At 48.7% G+C, this 17,962-nt stretch overlaps 8 protein-coding genes across 8 annotated transcripts, besides 1 other annotated feature; 4 read left to right on the top strand and 4 right to left on the bottom strand.

Annotated features, from left to right (window-relative positions):
* Positions 1–351: 351 nt before the first annotated feature.
* Positions 352–697: a repeat region (Identified by RepeatMasker using a combination of RepBase library and repeat library created with RepeatScout).
* A 550-nt stretch (positions 698–1,247) lies between these two features.
* Positions 1,248–2,372, top strand: UA08_08576 (hypothetical protein; the record flags this gene model as incomplete). The annotated part of the gene is made up of 3 exons (XM_020263480.1): positions 1,248–2,029; positions 2,100–2,274; positions 2,325–2,372. 3 exons carry the CDS (start codon positions 1,248–1,250, stop codon positions 2,370–2,372), a joined length of 1,005 nt encoding a protein of 334 aa, XP_020116411.1.
* A 300-nt stretch (positions 2,373–2,672) lies between these two features.
* On the bottom strand, positions 2,673–4,430 carry UA08_08575 (hypothetical protein; the record flags this gene model as incomplete). Its single annotated transcript, XM_020263479.1, has 5 exons — positions 2,673–3,558; positions 3,627–3,875; positions 3,929–3,946; positions 4,011–4,096; positions 4,167–4,430. 5 exons carry the CDS (start codon positions 4,428–4,430, stop codon positions 2,673–2,675), a joined length of 1,503 nt encoding a protein of 500 aa, XP_020116410.1.
* A 539-nt stretch (positions 4,431–4,969) lies between these two features.
* Positions 4,970–7,926, bottom strand: UA08_08574 (hypothetical protein; the record flags this gene model as incomplete). Its single annotated transcript, XM_020263478.1, has 5 exons — positions 4,970–5,157; positions 5,233–5,374; positions 5,438–5,976; positions 6,042–7,640; positions 7,845–7,926. 5 exons carry the CDS (start codon positions 7,924–7,926, stop codon positions 4,970–4,972), a joined length of 2,550 nt encoding a protein of 849 aa, XP_020116413.1.
* Positions 7,927–8,647: 721 nt separating this feature from the next.
* UA08_08573 (putative mannose-1-phosphate guanyltransferase) lies at positions 8,648–10,114 on the top strand (the record flags this gene model as incomplete). Its single annotated transcript, XM_020263477.1, has 4 exons — positions 8,648–8,674; positions 8,731–8,787; positions 8,852–10,021; positions 10,088–10,114. The coding sequence occupies 4 exons, from the start codon at positions 8,648–8,650 to the stop codon at positions 10,112–10,114; spliced, it is 1,281 nt and encodes a 426-aa protein (XP_020116412.1).
* A 335-nt stretch (positions 10,115–10,449) lies between these two features.
* On the bottom strand, positions 10,450–11,421 carry UA08_08572 (hypothetical protein; the record flags this gene model as incomplete). The annotated part of the gene is made up of 2 exons (XM_020263475.1): positions 10,450–11,187; positions 11,269–11,421. 2 exons carry the CDS (start codon positions 11,419–11,421, stop codon positions 10,450–10,452), a joined length of 891 nt encoding a protein of 296 aa, XP_020116415.1.
* A 958-nt stretch (positions 11,422–12,379) lies between these two features.
* UA08_08571 (Lysine--tRNA ligase, cytoplasmic) lies at positions 12,380–14,257 on the top strand (the record flags this gene model as incomplete). The annotated part of the gene is made up of 2 exons (XM_020263474.1): positions 12,380–12,598; positions 12,671–14,257. The coding sequence occupies 2 exons, from the start codon at positions 12,380–12,382 to the stop codon at positions 14,255–14,257; spliced, it is 1,806 nt and encodes a 601-aa protein (XP_020116414.1).
* Positions 14,258–14,663: 406 nt separating this feature from the next.
* On the bottom strand, positions 14,664–16,244 carry UA08_08570 (Electron transfer protein 1, mitochondrial; the record flags this gene model as incomplete). Its single annotated transcript, XM_020263473.1, has 2 exons — positions 14,664–15,774; positions 15,847–16,244. 2 exons carry the CDS (start codon positions 16,242–16,244, stop codon positions 14,664–14,666), a joined length of 1,509 nt encoding a protein of 502 aa, XP_020116417.1.
* A 224-nt stretch (positions 16,245–16,468) lies between these two features.
* Positions 16,469–17,907, top strand: UA08_08569 (hypothetical protein; the record flags this gene model as incomplete). Its single annotated transcript, XM_020263472.1, has 2 exons — positions 16,469–16,970; positions 17,030–17,907. 2 exons carry the CDS (start codon positions 16,469–16,471, stop codon positions 17,905–17,907), a joined length of 1,380 nt encoding a protein of 459 aa, XP_020116416.1.
* Positions 17,908–17,962: the final 55 nt, after the last annotated feature.

Genomic DNA, 17,962 nt, shown 5'->3' with positions numbered 1-17,962 from the left:
GGGGAGCTTACTTCAGTCACGACGTTCTTAGTTTGCACACAAAGGATTCAGACAAAGCTGGACGATATTATGTTTGATTTCTGTCCTATTATCTGCCGTCCAAAGGACATGCATCCCAAGTTAACCATTTCCATCGACAAAGAAGACATTATACACTGTTGTGATTCGAGAGGGGACAGATTGATATCTCCACTTTGAACTGGGGGGGCACTGATTTAAGCAATCCTTCTTTTACTATGTGCAAGTACTTCTATGTTTACTTATGTAACTCTCATCAGACTGACTGTCGACTTGTTTCCTGCTACTACACTTATGCTGTCTAATACGATTTAATGTCACTCTCTAGTTTCGATATCTAGCAACATTCTCAACTACTGCTCTAGCCTTCTCTAAATCAGGAACCCAGCCTTTTTCTCAAATCTATTCATTACAATACAAGCAATCTTCCCATCTAGAATAAAGATTTCTAAAAAGAGTACACAAGCAAGATCAGTTGCCTTTCTAATTACTCTTTCTATTACTCCTATTCCCTTTCAATTAATTCTAACTAGTAGACATAAGATCCCTCAAATCTTCTTCACTAAAAGGTTTCTCACTCCTCTAGATCACATATACCTTCAAATTCAAGCCTTTTTTAGTCCAATCAGCAACCTTCTCATTAAACCAAGAGATTAACATCTCAAAGATAACATTTTTATATGGTGGTGTTATTGATCGTAATGGTATGATAAAAAGTCTTTGGCGCACTTGGTTAGAATTCGAAATAGGGCAGATGAAGAATTGATATCCCAGTTACGTACACGTAAGAGGAAATATCCCAGTCGGGGGTAGATCAAAAGAAGAACCCGGTACATGCTCTGCATAGGTACAGTCTATAGATAGGCGGCTACTGAGGAGAGAGTATATTCAAAGGCCCTTTCCTCCCTCTTTTATGCCGAATATTTCTCACTTCACTTATTCAGATATATAGTCCTTCCATCAACCAATAATATCTCTCCAATCATGTGATCTCGCGTCTCCGATGACGCAATGTATCCCACCTTGTCAACTTCAACTTCAACGTTCAATTTTTGGCATACAGCATATAGCGTATAGCATATACACATCAACATTTCAATTGTAGGTCTCTCAATCCAGCAACTGCGACACAGTCGAGACTTGTCAATTTGGCACTACACATACCCCGCATTTCGCACACTTTCCGAAACCCCTCGCCATTCCATTATCCATAATATATAAAACGCAATATGAGCAGCCTCCCAACAACGCAGAAGGCCGTTGTCATTGAGACAACCGGTGGTCCAGAGGTCCTGCAATACCGAACTGACTACCCGGTGCCCCAACTGGCCGAAGGCCAGTTGCTGGTTAAAAACAGCGTCTGCGGTATCAACTACATCGACACCTATTTCCGTACTGGTCTCTATCCCTCACCCAAGCCGGAGGTTCTGGGTCGTGAGGCAGCAGGCACAGTCGTTGCCGTGGGACCAGGCTCGCCAAACCCCTATGGCCTGAAAGTGGGCGATCGCGTGGTGTGGATGTCGAACTCTGGATATGCCGAGTACACTGCTGTTCCGGCGAAAAGTGCTGTCAAGCTTCCCGATGGAGTCTCAGAGGAAGATATTGTTGCCTCTTTCTTGAGCGGACTTACCGTCTTGACTTTAGTCAAGGAGACTTATGCTGTTCAAAAGGGCGACATAGTTCTCGTGCACGCTGCTGCCGGTGGAGCGGGATTTTTGATGGTCCAAATCCTCAAAACGCTCGGTGCTATTGTCATTGGTACGGCCGGAGGACCTGAAAAGGTCGCGTTGGTGAAGGGTCTAGGTGCTGACCACGTCATTGACTACCGTAGCGAAGAGGGCAAGGACTGGGTCAAATTGGTCAAGGAGATAACCAATGGCCGCGGTGTTGACGTTGTCTATGATTCGGTTGGCAAGGATACCTGGGAAGGCAGTCTAGAGGTTGTGAAAAGAAAGGGCTTTATTACTTGGTTTGGCAATGCTAGTGGCCCAGTTCCACCTTTTCCCATCCAGTAAGTGCATCGCATGCAAACAAAGAGATTCTAGTCATCCGGCAAGGCAGCTAGCTCATCATATATACAGGCGTCTTGCAGCGAAATGTATCACCATTGCTCGTCCCATGCTCAACGGCTACCTCGAGACAAGGGAAGAATATGAGTTTTATTCCAACCAGCTCTTTGACCTACTGAAATCCGGCGAGTTGAAGGTTAAAATCCACAAAATCTTCCCATTGGCAGAGGTGCAACAGGCACATAAGGTGAGCACATCAATAACCACTCTATTCTGTAGACTAATACAAGTGGATAGGACCTCGAGGGCAGAAAGACCACTGGGAAAACTCTCCTGAGACCATGAATAGCTATCTATATAAACTATACGGAGTGGTGCGGCAGGCTACTAGTCCTTTCGAGGGTATAGACTCTAGTATATACGTCATGTAAATTAGCACAGAGTAGGAGATCCATTGCTGGAATCAACAAGGTACATAACTAGGGATAAATAAAGCCTTCGTCTGGTTAGATTAATCCCATCCCCTTTTTGTACATATGTCTATGTTTAGCGTTCTACTGACTTCAAAATAACATTTCCACCCCCTGAATCAATATGTTTATTCGCTGCATTCCCCATTTCGCAACGCAGCTTGAGTGCTGAAGCCTACTCACCCTTTTCCAAAGCGCTTTCTTCACCAACTGACTCATCTCTGCCTTGATCGTCTTTTACCCTCTTCAGCTCTCGTGGATTCTTCCAACCCAGCATCAAATCGTTCAGCAACGTAGTGTAGAAAGAGCAGTACGCCGTCATGATCTCGTCGTAAAAGAAAATCCCGCAGTTGAGCTCCCACACTGTCGTGACAATTTTCATCCCCAAGTAGATATACTGAAGAAGACGCTCTTCAACGAAAAACTCGAATTCAAGCTTGTCAATATTCGGCAATGTCTCCCCAGGCGCCAAGTCGATTGCGGGCTCACTCGGATTCCGCCATGCCTTTCCGCGCACTTTGCCCACGGGGTTGAGGTCAGGTGCTTCACGGTTGTAGAACTCACGGACTCCGGCGTTGGGTAGGAGGATGTCGATTACTTCAAAGCCGTCGATGTCTCGAATGGGGTTCGCAGAGAGTTGGCCGGCATTCGAAAGCTCGACGTACCTACTAGCCTGTTCGTCGGAGCCGCTGCAGGCCAGTGCAAAGAGGACTACTTTCTTTGCAATGTCTGCTGTCATGGGCATATTTTCAAATTTCTCACCTCCCCACGCTCCCGGTTGCTCTCCTTGAGCTGTTGTAGGTAAGCCGTGGTAATAGCCCCCGAAAAGGACTGAGCTAGCCTTATTGAAGTCGCCTGGGGCTACTGATAGTAAACGTATATTGTCCCATAGCTGCTTTTCGGCAAGGTCGCAGTACTTTCGGGCTGCCCTGATGTTATCTGCGTATTCGGGGAGTACTTCATGGTAGAGAAGATAGTTGAGCCAATTTCTGATCGTATTCGTACCCATCTTGATCATTTCAAGGCTGGCCGGGGAGGTGTAATCGGGAAAATAGAAGGAACTATATAAGAGCAAGGTTAGCTTGGATCATGTACACACACGGAAGATTGTCTATGTTCTTCCACTCACAGAAAACTTTTGGCGACGAGCTCAAAGTCCACGTCCAGTTTCATCTTGTCAACGCTGATATCCGTCTGGGAGCGAGCAGTGATGATCCCCTCTTTATCCATTGCTTTTAACTCTTGCTCAGAAACCCCTCCAAACATTTTGGCACAGACGTCAACGCCGCCATATCTGAGATACTGGGAAAACACTTGCATGCGCTCAGTGAGCAGTCGACGCTTTTGTTGGTATCTGTTCAGTGCTTCCTGGATCCGACTGAGGAGTCATCAGTATTTGTGAATTATAGCGTAAGCCAGCCAAACACTTACAAAATCGCGGGACGGTCACTGCAATCAAAGTCAGCTTGTATGTCAATTGGGTAGGAAAAGGTGATCACTGTCTACTACTCACCTGTCATAAATACTTCTCTCAACGTTGTATCCCTCAGGAGTTAAAACAGGTTCGCAATAGAAGTCTTCGAATCCAGTAGGCTTTGGCTATTGTGGCAAGAGACCCAAGCGTTAGAATATAATGACTTGGACAGATTCGAGGTCAAGCAAAACGAACCTGTCCAGAACTCTTACTCTTTGAGGACTTCTTGTACTTTGCTTTCCTCTCAAGTTTCTGTTTTTGTTTGGCTGTTAACTTTGGCGACTGAAGTTCCTGGCTGCCCTGGTTGGCATCTGAGGTGTGAGAATTTGAAGACGGTGGTGCCCATTCTTCCTCCAGTGACAAGATTTGTGCTTCCTTGTCTGCCTCATGATGAGACAAGTCATCGTCGTCGTCGAGGATCGTACGTTCAGAGACCGCTGTATTCTCAGGAGACTCCATGACTCAAGTTGATTGATGGAATGAAGAAAAGATGAGGCTTTGGCTGAGGTTTGAGAAGAATGAAGGACAAAAGAAAGAAGACAGAATGACAAAAGATTTGAGCAGAGGGGAGATAGCAAGAGCAAGAAGAAAGAGAAACTGAAACGAATTTTCACTCTGGCTGGGAGGTTTTCTGTGGATGATCGCAACGTCTGTTTGTCGAATGAACTCTTTGTTTGTCATGTTGCCCAACAGCTCCGCCAGTGTCTGCCTGGAAATCTACAATTGACAATGTTTTTTCCTGTCCTAAATTCAATGGGAGATGGCAGTCAACCTATTTTGACAGTTTATTATTACCAGAATATACGGAAGAATACAAAAAATCAAAACTTTTACCCCTATCTTCTCTCTTCCCTTCTTTTTGTTTTTCCTTTTGTTCTTTTTTTTTCTTGTATTTCTATTTTCTGCTCCTCACTCATTCCCCAGACCTCATACCCCTAGAACTTCCCATCGATTGGCGCACAGAGTTGTGATGTTATACGCATGTGTAGTAAACGGACCTACGCAAAAACGGACTGTTTATTGTCGACATGGTCATCGTCATCGTCACCAGTGCTACTATCGCTTTTTTCAGCGTCATTGAGCCATTTCAATGCAGTAGCTAATTTTTCTCGTTCTTTGACTAGAAATTCCCGACGACGCTGGCGATCCGGATCGTCGGCCAGCAACTGTGCACAGCGAGATAGGGCTTGAATTCAAAGACCGTCTGTCAGCATGCAAGATAAATCATTTGAAGAAAGTGCTTGCAACGAGAAACGCCTACCGCTGTCCTCTTTGATACCGAGGTTTGTCTCGATTTCATTGTAGATATTCTCTTTGCATTTTGCAAATAGCCTCAACTGTATGCTCATGCAGAGATTGTCCACGAAACGTGCGAATGCCACTTTGTAGTAAGCACCAGTGGTCTATGGCGAAGTGTTAGTTCCATCGATCAGGCCTTTTGCCCAGAGTTGCACCGCCAAACCTACCGCCATCATTTTGATTTCATTCTCAAAAGGATCAGGACCCAGATTTGTTGATTCAACAAATTTCTCTGCCTTTGCTGCATCTGGTGGGAGCTCTCGACCTTGACTTTTCAGAATCAACTGTACCTTTTTGTGCTTGCGAGCCTTTTTCAATTCCTTGTAATAAGCCTCTCCGTACTTTTGCATAGTCTCGCGATCCCGTGCGGTAGGTTGATTCATTTCGAAATTGTACAGCTGGTTAGCATGAGACTCAGTGTCCTTCTTCAGCTCACCCAGGTATTCAATGACAATCTTCAATACTTCACGTTGCAAATCTGTCTCTTGATACTCGGTCAACACGTTGTTAACCTGCTCTAGGATTTTGCTTTTGACAAGCCTGTAGGTATTTTTGAGAAATACCCTCATTGGCGCCTCCCAGTGCGAGATGCTAAGTTTGTTCATTAGCTCAATAGCCTTGGGGTGTATCTGGTTGTGTAGACCACCGCATGACCAATCCTCATTATAGCCGCGGATCTCCAGGAGGTCAAAAGTCTTTCCAGGTTCTAAGGAAATAGAACTGTTAATAGCTTTCTTTCATCCCGTATTTAAAGAAAATCTAGCAGCATACCTTGAAAGCGCAGGAAATGTTCTGTGCGGTATTTCTGAAAAGGGTTGGTAAGAGCTTGCTTAGTAGATGTAGGATTTTCAGCCGGTTCCCTTTCTGAATCCGAAGCCAATTTCCGTTTCGGAGTCTGTTTCGCGCTTGGAATGCTCTCGATTTCTTCACAATCGGAATTGTCGCCAGCGGTGTCCCTTGAGGCTCTTACGAAAACCTCCTGGGCGCTCAATAGTTGTACCACAGGCTTTGTGCACTGCATTGCTGTGAAAAAGTCGTCCGCAATATGGTTCCAAATCTTCAATATTGACATTTCCTTTGAGCCGCCGTCCAGACTTGCGGATATGGCCGACTTTAGTTCTTGGAGTTTGGCGCACAGGATGTACAAGGTATTTTGATTAACTGGTTCGGGAAGAAAGCTAAGTTGCTCATTGATTCGCCGAGCCTTTTCACGTATCTGTGTTGTTACATGAGGAAGGCATTCTTTGATTTGGTCTAGGAGTAACTTGGATAGCGCATTTTGTAGATTCCGCGTACCCAGTCTGGGTTTGAAGACGGCAAGGCTGTCTTCGGTCCATGGACTGCCGGCAAAGAATTGCTCTTCTTCGCGACGGGCCAGTCTGTGCTCAACTTTGGGATCGGGGTTATTCCTGACAACATAATAACCATGGCCGAAGCGGAACTTTTGACCTGTCAAGAGGTCCGTCCACTGAGAAACATCTTCCACGCGATCTGGCTTGGTCAGAACACCTAATGTGCGGTGGGTGGCCTTGATTTCTCGGACGATGCGCGCTGCACTGGAATTCGTGGCATCGTCCGTCATCGGCAGTGTCAGAAGAATAATGCAGTTTTCCTGTGAAACGTAATGCTTAACCAGGTTCTCTACTATCGTGACGAGGTAGGCTTCGTCGTCAACTTCGGTTTGGCTGATGACTCCCGGTAGATCATAGAATGACAGATTGGGGAATCTAGGTGCTGTGATATCAAGACGGACCACGTTTGGTGAGAATTTGACCAAAGTAGAAGCATTCTCGATATTGATGGAGGAGCCTGGCAGGTAGTCGACTGGGTTGTGGTGTGGATTCAGTGTCGCTAATTGCGCACGTTTTATGGCGTCCTGGACCTGATCCTTCGAGAATATGGTCATAAACGGCTCGTCTTGAGGTTCATCAAGAGGGTTCCAAGGACCTAGTGGTTTAGCCTTGGTCGCTTTTCGAAAGCCTTGCTTGGTGGAAAACGTGTGAGAGCTGGTCAAAGATATCGAGCACTTCCATGGCTGCTCGCTGTCTGAGAGATTGATTTCCATGGGGCAGCGCGTACAGGTTCCTGCGCTACGAGGAACTTTGATTTCAGACATGCCCTCGATGAGAGAGGATTTGCCGGTCGACTGGTCACCAACCACACAGATTTTAGGCAATGCAATTTTGCTGTCTTCAATGCCCAGATGACGCAAGTCCTGTATCTGCTTGACCAGGGCTCTCATATCTTTAGTCATAAAGTTGATCGACTCGTCATTTGGCACTAGGTCGGCGTTTGTGGTCGCTGGCGAACGAGACCCAAATCGCGGAGGGAACTCAAACCCGGTGCCTGCAATCCCATCTTGAAGAAGAGCTATGTCAGGTTAGCCAGCTAGCCACCGAACATGTGTTGAATACATGCCTGCAGACTCCCAAACGTTGCCCTGCAGCGGAACGAAGACATCCGTTTCTTGGAAATCCATAGGAATGTGGTCGTTGTTGTGCGAGAAGTTGACTGAAAAGTCCGTTTGGGATGGCATCTCGCAGTCCAAAACAGGCTGGATGCTCGTTCTCACACCTGGAATGCGTAACAGCAGAATAGAGGGAGAAAGAGGGACGAGGACGAGAGGGGCAGGAGAGGGGAAGTTGAACAAAGACATGGAGGTGCCTGGATGCCTGAGGTGTCCTCCTGTGCGTTTATATCGAATGCTTCGAGTCAGCCATGTGCCCAACAGCAGCGTCGTACACTCTTCTATTCAAGCTGGCCATGAAGCAGATGTCCAGGAAGTGGGATTTCCTGCGGCCGGATTGAGTAAGTATGTAGGCATAAGGAGATGTCTGCATGTCTGGATAAAGCCATTGCAAGGCAGGCCCCCATGATGTCTCTTGCCCTACCCGCAGAGCTGCACGGAGCGTGAGGCCATCGCTGATACGCTCTACCGGGCTGTTCTCGCTTTCGATCATGCCGACGAGGCCCTCCTTCTCTCAACTATACGTATCAGCATTTTCGCCCTGGTAAAGGCTTTGAACCAGGACCAAATGACTCAATCAAGCAAAATCTGGTCAATATAATCGGCCACCAGACTGTATTTCCTAATCTGGACTAGTGTCAACGTTGCGGTTGAGGTGGCATCGCGGCCCATAGCAACACAACTTGACATCTTCCCCTCTCACCTCTTCGTTTCCCGCTGCTTGAGAGATAGCTGGCACTTTACTCGCCCCCTTTTTTTTTTTTGCTTTTAATTTTATTTTAATTTTCTTCAGCTACTACCATCTACCTGTCAAACGTCAACTGCCATTAGAACAGTCCCGCAGCTACAGAGCACATCGCCCCCCGCGTCAATGCTCCAAGTTCCGCTTCGGGAACACCCCAGCAACAATATGGCTTCGACAAAAGCTGTGATTCTCGTAAGCAAGAATCTCCGGTAGAGCTCGGCTTACCTTCTCACGTCGTGGTTTGACAGGTCGGAGGCCCTTCGAGAGGAACTCGCTTCAGGCCCCTTTCGCTGGATGTCCCCAAGGTGCGTCCTATGTGAATCGATCCCTGCTCCAATGAAGAATTGGCTTTTTCTGACGGTTGTCTAGCCACTGTTCGAAGTCGCCGGTCATCCGATCATCTCTCACTCCCTTAAAGCGGTCGCCAAAGTCCCCGGCCTCCGTGAAGTCATCTTGGTCGGGTACTACGACGAGTCGGTCTTCCGAGACTTCATCAAGGATGCCAGTAAAGAATTCCCACACTTGCGCATCCAATATTTGCGAGAATACCAGGCCTTGGGTACCGCCGGCGGCCTCTACCATTTCCGCGACGCTATCCTCAAGAACAAGCCAGAGCGATTTTTCGTCCTAAACTCGGACGTCTGCTGCTCCTTCCCGCTGGGCGAAATGTTGAAACTGTTTGAAGAGAAAGATGCCGAGGCTGTTATCCTGGGAACCCGAGTCGGCAATGACGCTGCCACAAATTTTGGTTGTATCGTGTCTGATTCGCATACCAAGCGTGTTTTGCATTACGTTGAGAAGCCGGAATCTCATATTTCAAACCTGATTAATTGCGGCGTCTACTTATTTGCTACCGAATGTATCTTCCCTTCCATCCGCAGTGTCATCAAGCGCCGTGCAACCCGTCCACGCCTACTCTCCTACCCGTCTTCCGAAAATCTTGATTCCTCCTTCATTGCCGATGACGAGGATGCCGAGAAACCAGAGGTTTTGCGCCTCGAGCAGGACATCCTATCCGACCTCGCTGATAGCAACCGGTTCTTCGTGCATGAAACAAAGGACTTTTGGCGCCAGATCAAGACTGCGGGCTCTGCAGTGCCAGCAAATGCATTGTACTTGCAAAAGGCATTCCAGACGCAGTCCGACGAACTCACTCCTCCTTCTGCTTTCATTGTGCCGCCTGTCTATATCCACCCCACCGCGCAGGTTGATCCTACGGCGAAGCTAGGTCCTAACGTGTCCGTTGGGCCGCGGGCTGTGATTGGTGCTGGTGCACGTGTGAAGGAGTCCATCATCTTGGAAGACGCCGAGATTAAGCATGATGCCTGCGTCTTGTACTCGATCATCGGCTGGGGTAGCCGCGTGGGTGCCTGGGCGCGTGTTGAAGGCACACCGACACCAGCAGGCAGCCACTCGACAAGCATCATCAAGAACGGCGTCAAGGTGCAAAGCATCACGATATTGGGTAAGGAGTGCGGCGTGGGAGATGAAGTGCGCGTACAGAACTGTGTCTGCCTACCATATAAGGAGTTGAAACGGGTATGTTTATTCTTGTCTATTATAAGCCATTCCATCACTGACCCGGTTTTTTTCCCCTTCGCACAGGACGTTTCAAATGAGGTTATTATGTAATGCATTGGGCGGATATGTCTATTATATATTGACCACTGATCCTGAAAATCTTGACGTATTCCAAGTCAGGCAATTTACTCTTAATCAAAACCACTAGCGCAATCAATAATTTGTTCCACATAATCTTGCTGGTGGGCATATTTTTTTTGGGTGTGTGTGTGTGGCTAACTTTTATCTCAGTCGTGTTGCATTCCAAATGAACGAACGATACACCAATTATATCCAAAAGACCAATCCACCAAACGCCCGCTTTGTATATATATATAACATTGCAAATATTGACCATTTTTTGAAAGTGCGACTTGACTAATATCCGTGACAACGAAAAGAATAGATCATTGACGATAGCCATACCCCCCTTCATCGTAAGGCGTTTGATGCGGTCGATAAGACTCATACCCGGCTTGCTGCTCATCGAAGCGTGTCTGCAACGGCGAGTACGGAGATGGTCTACCGGTGGCTGAGGGTGCCCACCTCACCCCAGACACGGGAGGAATATCGGGGATTCCATCATAGTATTCAGCATCTTCATACTGCTGCTGCTGAGGGAGGTGATGGTCCGGAAACGCCACGGTATTCTCCTGCCGTGTCGTGCCCAAAGCATTATATGCATCAGAGCGAGTATCAGCGCCAGCAGAACGATGGAATTCATCTTCAGCACCAGCGCCAAGCGCAAGTGGACTGCCGCTCTCGCCGCGAGCATGCAATTTATAATCCTCGCGGTAATGCATCGAGTCGTATGGCAGAGGACCCATGTTCGCCCGATCTCGACGCGCAACGATGTCGAGGATGATGTGGAAGAATGTGAATGCCAGCGCCACCACCATGAATGAGAAGAGCACTTTGTACACTCTGCAGACCATCACGCCGGTCGATGTGCCCCATAAGCTGGTGTTGCAGGTTGTGTTCAGGGTGCCTCGCATGCTGTACCCTAGGAAACCGACGGAGAGCGCCCATAGAATGAAGAGGATGATGTTCGTAGTGAGCGAGAGCATGGGTCGCAGGCCGTTGCGGCAGTAGAAGAGGGTGGTAAACATGAGGCCGAGAAGGGTGAGGAGGCAGGTGATTAGGATCTGTATTAATTGATTTTCATGTTAGCTTTCTAGCCCTTTGCCATCAACTCGAGGCGAAGCAAAGAAGAGATGGTCTCGCACCAGCAAAAATGCATAGGGCAGTTTAAATCCGCCCGAATGTAGATTGACGGCAAAATCGATCATGATGGCTGTCACGATCAACGTTGAGACCCAGAGAAATGCCCTCACGCCGTGGAATGAGCCGGGCGCGTAGTGATTTTGCCGGCTCCTCATTTTGCTGGGATGAGTTGCGATATGGAAATCACAGTAGGAAAAAAAAAAAAAAAAAAAAGAACAGATGGAACTTCTCAGAGATCGTCAATGTTTACCTCGTGTTGCCATGCGGAATGCGCCAACACCCAACTATACCGTGTGTATAGGGCTTTGCTAAAGGCAACACTGCTAGACTAACGACGTGCAAAAAGTGGCAGGATTGATCCATCAAATAATCACAGTCATCCTTCTTCAATACGTAGTTAAATAAATAACAGAGACTCATTGTCCGAGGTGAAACACAGGCAGAGGCTGAAGCATAGCGCGGCCCGTCTCCACAGCCTGTCGGGCCTCGTCAGCGCCGTGGCACAGCCAGCACAGCCAGGGGCGATCACGCAGTCTGTTTCAGAGCCAGCAAACCGTTCTAGAAAGCTGTCGATTTATGATCCCGCAATGAGTCAAAGCCGGTGTGTAACTAACCATAACTACTGAGGGTTGAAGCTTGCGGTGAATGCAAGTCGTAAATCAAGCAGCCTGGCCGAGCCCTAAACCCTAAGCCCTAGCCCGATCGGGCTACGGAGGGGTACAGCTCTGAGAATGACGTAGCGACACAACAGAGCGACGAGTTCATTGATGAAATGCTGAGTATCAGGGCATGGAGTTCAGAACAGTCTCAACAAGACGACTTCTGTCCATGAAGCACCGCTTGGTTGCTGCGATAACCGCAAATGGCAAATGTCATTCGTCGTTCCAAACTTCGGCCTGACTCACGCCCGCCCGCTCCCCGCACCTTCTCTCTTTCTTTTTTTTTTTTTTTTCCCTCTGACCCTTTCTCTCCTTCGTTTTGCTCAAAGCAATCCGACAACAAGAAGAAACCTCTTGCATAAATCAGGGAGAGACGCGATCCTACTCGAGGTCTTCTCATCCAGCCAGTGCATAATCGCTGTTCTTACGTTCGCCCCGCCAGCAATCACCCATCATGGCGGACTCCGCGGTTCAGGAAGCCGAGGCCGGTGTCGCCAATTTGTTTCTGGACGAGGTCACTGGCGAGAAGGTGTCCAAGTCGGAGTTGAAGAGACGCCAGAAGACCAGAGAGAAGGAGGCCAAGAAGAAGGAGAAGGAGGCTGCTGCTCCTCCCAAGCCCAAGCAGGAGAAGCAGAAGTCTGCTGAGGAGGAAGAATCCAATCTGAGTCCCCACGTAAGACCGCTCTCTCTCTCTCTGTGTGTGTGTCCCTTATACTAGAAGTCTGATTTACTAACTCTGAGGTAGCAATACTTCGAAATCCGCAGTGCAAAGATCAATAAGCTTCGCCAAACCAAGAACCCCGACCCCTACCCACACAAATTCCAGGTCACCATTGATCCTCGACAGTTCCTGACCCAGTACGAATCGCTGGCAAAGGGCGAGCAGAAGACCGACATTACCGTGCAGGTCGCGGGTCGTGTTGAGAACAAGCGATCATCGGGCAACAAGCTCTTCTTCTACGATATCCGTACTGAAGGTATCAAGATTCAAGTCCTGGCTCAGGCTCAGCACGCCCAGGGCAATGTCCCTTTCGAGGAGCAACACGAACAACTCCGCCGAGGAGACATAATTGGAATCATCGGTTTCCCTGGTCGCAGCAACCCCAAGAACCGCGACGATGGTGAGCTGTCCATCTTTGCGACACAAGTCAAACTTCTCGCCCCATGTCTTCATGCCCTTCCACGCGCCCTGCACGACCAGGAACTGCGTCACCGTCAGCGATATCTCGATTTGATCATGAACCAGTCCTCGCGCAACGTCTTTGTTACCCGCCACAAGATTGTTAGATACATCCGCAATTTCTTCGATACTCGCGATTTTATCGAAGTCGAGACACCCATGATGAACGCTATTGCCGGCGGTGCCACCGCAAAGCCCTTTATCACCCACCACAACGATCTCGACATGAACCTCTTCATGCGTATTGCCCCTGAGCTGTACTTGAAGATGCTGATTGTTGGTGGTTTGGAGCGGGTCTACGAGCTTGGTCGTCAGTTCCGTAACGAAGATGCTGATCTTACCCACAACCCGGAATTCACCACTTGTGAATTCTACTGGGCCTATGCTGACGTTCACGATGTCATGAACCTGACCGAAGAGCTTGTTTCGGGACTCGTCAAGCACGTTACCGGCGGTTACGAGACTAAGTTCGTCACACAACATGGCGAGACCTACAACGTCAACTGGAAGGCTCCCTGGAGGCGCGTGGAGATGATCCCCGCGCTCGAAGAGGCTACCGGCGAGAAATTCCCTCCTGGCGACCAGCTACACACCGAAGAGACCAACGCCTTCTTGAAGAAAATCCTGGCCAAGACCGGCGTCGAATGCAGCCCGCCTCAAACAAACGCCAGAATGCTCGACAAGCTCGTCGGCGAATTCATCGAAGAAACCTGCATCAACCCAACCTTCATCAGCGGCCACCCCCAAATGATGTCCCCTCTTGCCAAATACCACCGCTCAGACGTCGGTCTCTGTGAGCGATTCGAAGCCTTTGTTTGCAAGAAGGAGATTGTCAACGCCTACACCGAGTTGAACGACCCATTCGACCAGCGTCTGCGTTTCGAGGAACAAGCCCGCCAGAAATCCCAAGGTGACGACGAAGCTCAGCTTATCGACGAGAACTTCTGTACGAGTCTGGAATACGGTCTCCCGCCCACCGGTGGCTGGGGCATGGGTATTGATCGTCTTGTTATGTTCCTGTCGAATAACTACAGCATTAAGGAGGTTCTCACCTTCCCTTTCATGCGGGAGGAGGCTAATGAGAAGAAGCCCACTGCTGCTGAGGTTGTTGGTATTGAACCACAGCCGGAAGAAGGCATTCCACACAAATAGATTTTCGTTCCTGTCAGATTTTGCAAAGAAAAGACAAGAGGGGAAAAAAGGGACGTTCATTAGAGGAAAAACGACAAGAGAAGATAGGTTCAAAATAAAAAAAGATAACGGTGTGCAAATCTCCCATTTTGTTTTTGTTTGATGAAATTATATTACCTCCTGCTTTGACTGCATACATAAGTAATTCCACTTATGATAAGACTATTATCTTTTTTTTTTACTCTCTTTCCGTCCGGTCTCAATACGTATGTCGTCTAAAATGACACCGAATGATTGCCTTCCAAAAAGATAACTAATATACAAGAGAGGAGTATTATTGTACACGAAAAAAAGAAAAGAAAAAAAAGTGGAGTCTATAGAAGAGAGGACGCTCAAGTTTCAATGATGAACAGATAGAAGAGAAGCATTATTTCTTCAACACATCTGCAGCCAATGTGGTGGATACCGGCTTGCTTCGAGCTTTTGCAGCCATCTGGAGTAACTTGGCTGTCCTGGAAGGATGCCAAATCCTATTACCGAGAACAAGCACCCAGGTCAACAGGAACAGACTACCTGCCTGATGGGTCGAGGCGAGGTGGGTAGGGACTAGGTAAAGCAATGTTGAAATGCCGAGGGTCACCTGCATCAAAGTGAAGGCGACAACGCCATGGACACCCTTGGAAACGTTACGTGGGAGTAGCTTTTTCATGGCCGGGGACTTGGAGTATGCCCATAGCGCCATTACAGCGGTAAAGGTAGTTGTGGCTAGGATGCGGTGGTCAAGCTGGACGAGTGATGGGTTCTCGAGCATGTTTCGCCACCAGAGATCGGACTGGTCTGACTGGCGCGAGTATTTATCGTCAAACAATTCAGATTTGGGGGGTGCTAAGCCGTTGCCCATATATGGAAATTCGTTGTAAATCAGACCAGCGTCGAGGCCCGCAACAAGGGCTCCGGACATAGCCGTAGTGAAAACCAGAAGAGCTAGACCAGCAACAGAACGGCGGAATAAGGCGAGTTTGGGGTTGCGCAGAGCATTGAGAGTTTTCGTACCTGTGGCAGGGTCCGCGAGTAGTCGGTGAGATCGTAGTATTGCAAGGCCATTCCACAGCATGGCCACGTAACAGGTAAATGCAGCTGCTAAGTGGGCAGTTAGACGGTACTGGCTGACTCTTGGGTGACTTCCGGGAGCAAAGAGGTCATCTTTCAAGCCGGACTTGACCATCCACCAGCCAATGAATCCTTGGAACCCAATGAGCCCCGAGATACCGGCTAAACGCAAAGCCATTGGCTTGGAGACCTTTCTTCTGGCGACGAAGTAGATAGCAGGGACGACGAAGGACAGGCCTACAAATCTACCCCAGAGTCGGTGTATCCATTCCATATAGTAGATTGACTTGAATTCGGAGAGGTTCATGTTGGGGTTGAGAATCTTGTATTCCGGAGACGAACGGTATTTCGCAAATTCTGATTCCCAATCCTCATCGTTCATCGGCGGCAGCGAGCCAGTCACGGGTTTCCATTCTGTGATGCTCAGACTGGTAATCATGGGTTAGTGAAAAAGAAGTTGGGGAAAAAAAAAAAAAAAAAGTCACTTGAGACAAGTTTACCCCGACTCAGTCAATCTGGTCAAGCCCCCAAATATCACGATTCCGAAAACACTTGCTGCACTTCCCAAAAGCCAGTATGCGACAGCTTTGCTGCTGACGTCTGGAAAGTGGGATTTCGCAGCTGCAGCCCCTTGTTCCGCGGTCTGTGCCGCAGTCGCCGTGGACAACGTAGCCGCGCGGAGGTTCGTCAAGGGCTTGAGATTTACTTTCAAGGCACTGAGGTAGGCATTGAGTCGAGGCGACTTCTGAGACGGAGTACGTGGTGTCGTCCGGCTACTGAAAAGTCTCGTCGCATGGGAGCGATGTCGTAGGCATTGACGGCAGGTGAATAACTCCGAGGACGCGACACGCACTCCGAGCCTTCTGAGAGGGAAAGCCGACATGCTGAGAGTCGCCATGTCGCTGTACAGCAGTTCCCCTGGTTAAGCTGATAAACCTGCAGAAGAAAATCGAGGCGGGCGAAGCGAACGTACGATAGTTGAGAACGCGGGAAGTCTCTCGCTGACCAATCACGGAAGCAGCATTGCAAGTGGCAGCACGGACCAGCTTCAAACTTAACTAAACTTAAGCAGCTCCCCCGTGAATTAATCACTCAAGCGTTGCATGCAACCTTGGCCACAGCATGTCTTACGCCCTGGAGACGAAAAAGCGCAAGTTCACCCGGGTCCTTGAGTCAATATCCAAACCCCTGGCCAGTGGTGATGGCGGAGCAAAACCCCCCACGGATCCGCTGATGGCTGCCCGAGAGCGTTTAGCTGAGCCGCCTTCGATCAAGAAAGTCCGCGTTGGGGAGGGCGTTCTCGACAAAGTATCGACCAAGACAACGGTCTCCCGGATCCTCAGGACTACCTCGAGCTCCGCAAATCTTCGCCCCAATTTCGTTCCTTGGGACCGCGAACGTTTTCTAGAGCGGCTGGAGACTTTCCGGCCTGTGACCCGATGGTTGTCGCAACCGTCTCCGATAAATGAGGTCGAATGGGCGAAGCGTGGATGGTCGTGCACCGACTATATGCGTGTGGCATGTGTTGGTGGATGTGGCGCGTCGTTGGTGGTGAAACTCCCGGAAGAAGTGGATGACTTTGAAGATCTGGATAGCGACAAGGTTCAGGAAAGGAAAGAAGTTCGTAAGTGGCGCCCATACCTTTCCTTGGCGAGCTTTTTAGGCTCACATATCACGATCTAGGACAGAAAGTGGTTGAGGAATATCGAAAGCTGCTATCCGATGGTCATAAGGAGAACTGTCTGTGGAGGAGCAAGGCATGTGACGGTGCGTATGTTCCTTTCTACTACTCGGCTGGGCTGGGAAATGTAACATTTGAATTGGCAGCAACCATCCATCGTTTACAAGTGACAAACCCCGATAATGCCATCAATGCGTTGCGTGACCGATATTTGAAAATCTCGAAGCTTCAAGACCAGTTGCCGGCTCGGGAGACAATCGAGTTACCTGAACAGCTATCTTTGAAAGAGATGATAGACATACTGCCCCCCGGTTTCCCAGGAGACTCGCCCAACAACAGCCTAAATGACGACACCTCTCAGCAAAGTGATGGCAAAGAAAATACAATTGACGAAAGGTCGTTTGCCTTTGCTTTCTTTGGCTGGGACGTCGTTAAGGATGGCTCTAGCGGATTGCTCGAATGCCGTGCTTGCTTTAGACGCCTAGGCTTATGGTTATACAAATCGAAGGAAGAGGGAAAAGAGGCCGTTTACGAAAAGCTACCGGTTCATAGTGAACATATGGATTATTGTCCCTGGATCAATGGACCGGCACAGAGCGGTACTGGCCGTGCGACTGACAGACCTGAAAGCCTTTCCAGCGGCTGGCAAGTTCTAGCTCAAGGTCTACGGACGAAACATCGCCGACGAGTGAAAACATCCGCATCAGCGACCCCCACTGAAAGCGTTCCTACAGAAGCCGACACACTGTCCTTGGATTCAACAGCGACAGACGAAGCTTCTCAACGAGCCAAAGACAGGGAATGGTGGTCGAAGCTTCGCCGGGTGCGAGAAGCTTTGCATGTCAAGGGTCCGAAGAAGGCCTCGTCGCAGAGCAAATGATAAAATAATGACATTTTGATCGTTCTTCTTTCTTCTACTTTTTTTTTTTTTTTTT

The sequence above is a fragment of the Talaromyces atroroseus genome (assembly GCF_001907595.1).
Source record: "Talaromyces atroroseus strain IBT 11181 chromosome Unknown scaffold_14, whole genome shotgun sequence".
NCBI lineage: Eukaryota > Fungi > Ascomycota > Eurotiomycetes > Eurotiales > Trichocomaceae > Talaromyces > Talaromyces atroroseus.
Note: the sequence above shows the minus strand (reverse complement) of the source record. Positions and strands in the feature narration are given on the sequence as shown.